At 49.3% G+C, this 1,113-nt stretch overlaps 1 protein-coding gene across 1 annotated transcript; it reads right to left on the bottom strand.

The window, feature by feature from the left end:
- Positions 1–383: 383 nt before the first annotated feature.
- LOC104538799 (ras association domain-containing protein 2) lies at positions 384–1,107 on the bottom strand (the record flags this gene model as incomplete). The annotated part of the gene is made up of 4 exons (XM_010182130.1): positions 384–505; positions 600–651; positions 848–949; positions 1,027–1,107. Coding segments are annotated over 4 exons (357 nt in total), but the record flags the coding sequence as incomplete, so codon positions are not given.
- Between the last annotated feature and the right edge of the window lie 6 nt (positions 1,108–1,113).

Here is a 1,113-nt window from a genome sequence, read left to right as displayed (position 1 = left end):
GCCTCAGCCCATGGATTCAGCCTATATTATTCTATGTTTTGTTTTATTTTATTTTACTTTATTTTATATTTTATTTTACTTTATTTTACTTTATCCACCAGCTCCTTCATACAGAGAACCCTGCACACCCTCAATGTGTCACCTAGTGCTGTTTAAACCCAAATATACCCCAAAACCGCCCCATTTGGGCTCTGATTTAAAAGCAAAGCAGCTCTGGGGGTAGAAAGAAGCACAAATGAGCCGGTCTCAGCTGGAAAAAGTATTTTCCAACCCCAGCTGGAAAAAATATCAGTTATGGAGAAGGAAGCGCAGCGATCACTGCTCTGCCATCAGATTTGGGATGGGGAAATTGGGCTGGGGGCGTTTGCTCTTGGCCAACTCACATCGTAGGTGACTTCCTCCACCTGGTCCTTCTCCATGAGGAAGACCTTGGAGACCTGCTCGCAGGGGCCTTGCAGGACGCGGGCGATCAGGGGGTAATCGCTGGCTCGCAGCTTCTGCTTCTCTGCAACGCCAAAATCACCGGCGGTCAGCTCGGTGAACCATGGGGTTTTGCCATAGCTGTGCTGGGGGAGTTGGGTGTTTTTTGGCAGACTTACCCCCGCTGGTGTGGACAATGTACAGCGCAAACTCCTCTGCTGAGTTTTCAATCTGAACCAAGACATAAATCACTGTTAAACTCCTATGTTTCCACCCTAGGCTTTGCCAGCAACACACACAAAAAATCCCATTATTTCACTCCGCCATTGCATTTTACATCCATGGGATAGACATTCCCTGTGCACAGCAACCCAGGAGCGTTGTGTTTATTTATTAATAAATAAAACACTGAATAAACTCAACATACCTTGAATTTATTGAGCAGCAGTTTGAGGACCTGGGGTGTTGTCATCGTGCTGTTTATCCGCACGTTGGTGACAGAGCCGTACGCCGGCGTGAACACAGACGTCTATGGGACACAAAATCCAGTTAAACCCCATCGGGAGAGGGGTTCTTTTTGGGGGGGAGGTGCGATTTGGGGCTCACCTTGTGGTTGTAGAAGTGGCCGTTGATGGAGAAGCGGTGGCGGCGGATGCGGCGCTGCTCGCTGGGGGTGCGGGCGCTGCCCCGTCG

This window comes from Mesitornis unicolor, unplaced genomic scaffold (assembly GCF_000695765.1).
Source record: "Mesitornis unicolor isolate BGI_N332 unplaced genomic scaffold, ASM69576v1 scaffold47833, whole genome shotgun sequence".
NCBI classification, from domain to species: domain Eukaryota; kingdom Metazoa; phylum Chordata; class Aves; order Mesitornithiformes; family Mesitornithidae; genus Mesitornis; species Mesitornis unicolor.
This window is presented reverse-complemented; position numbering and strand designations above follow the sequence as displayed.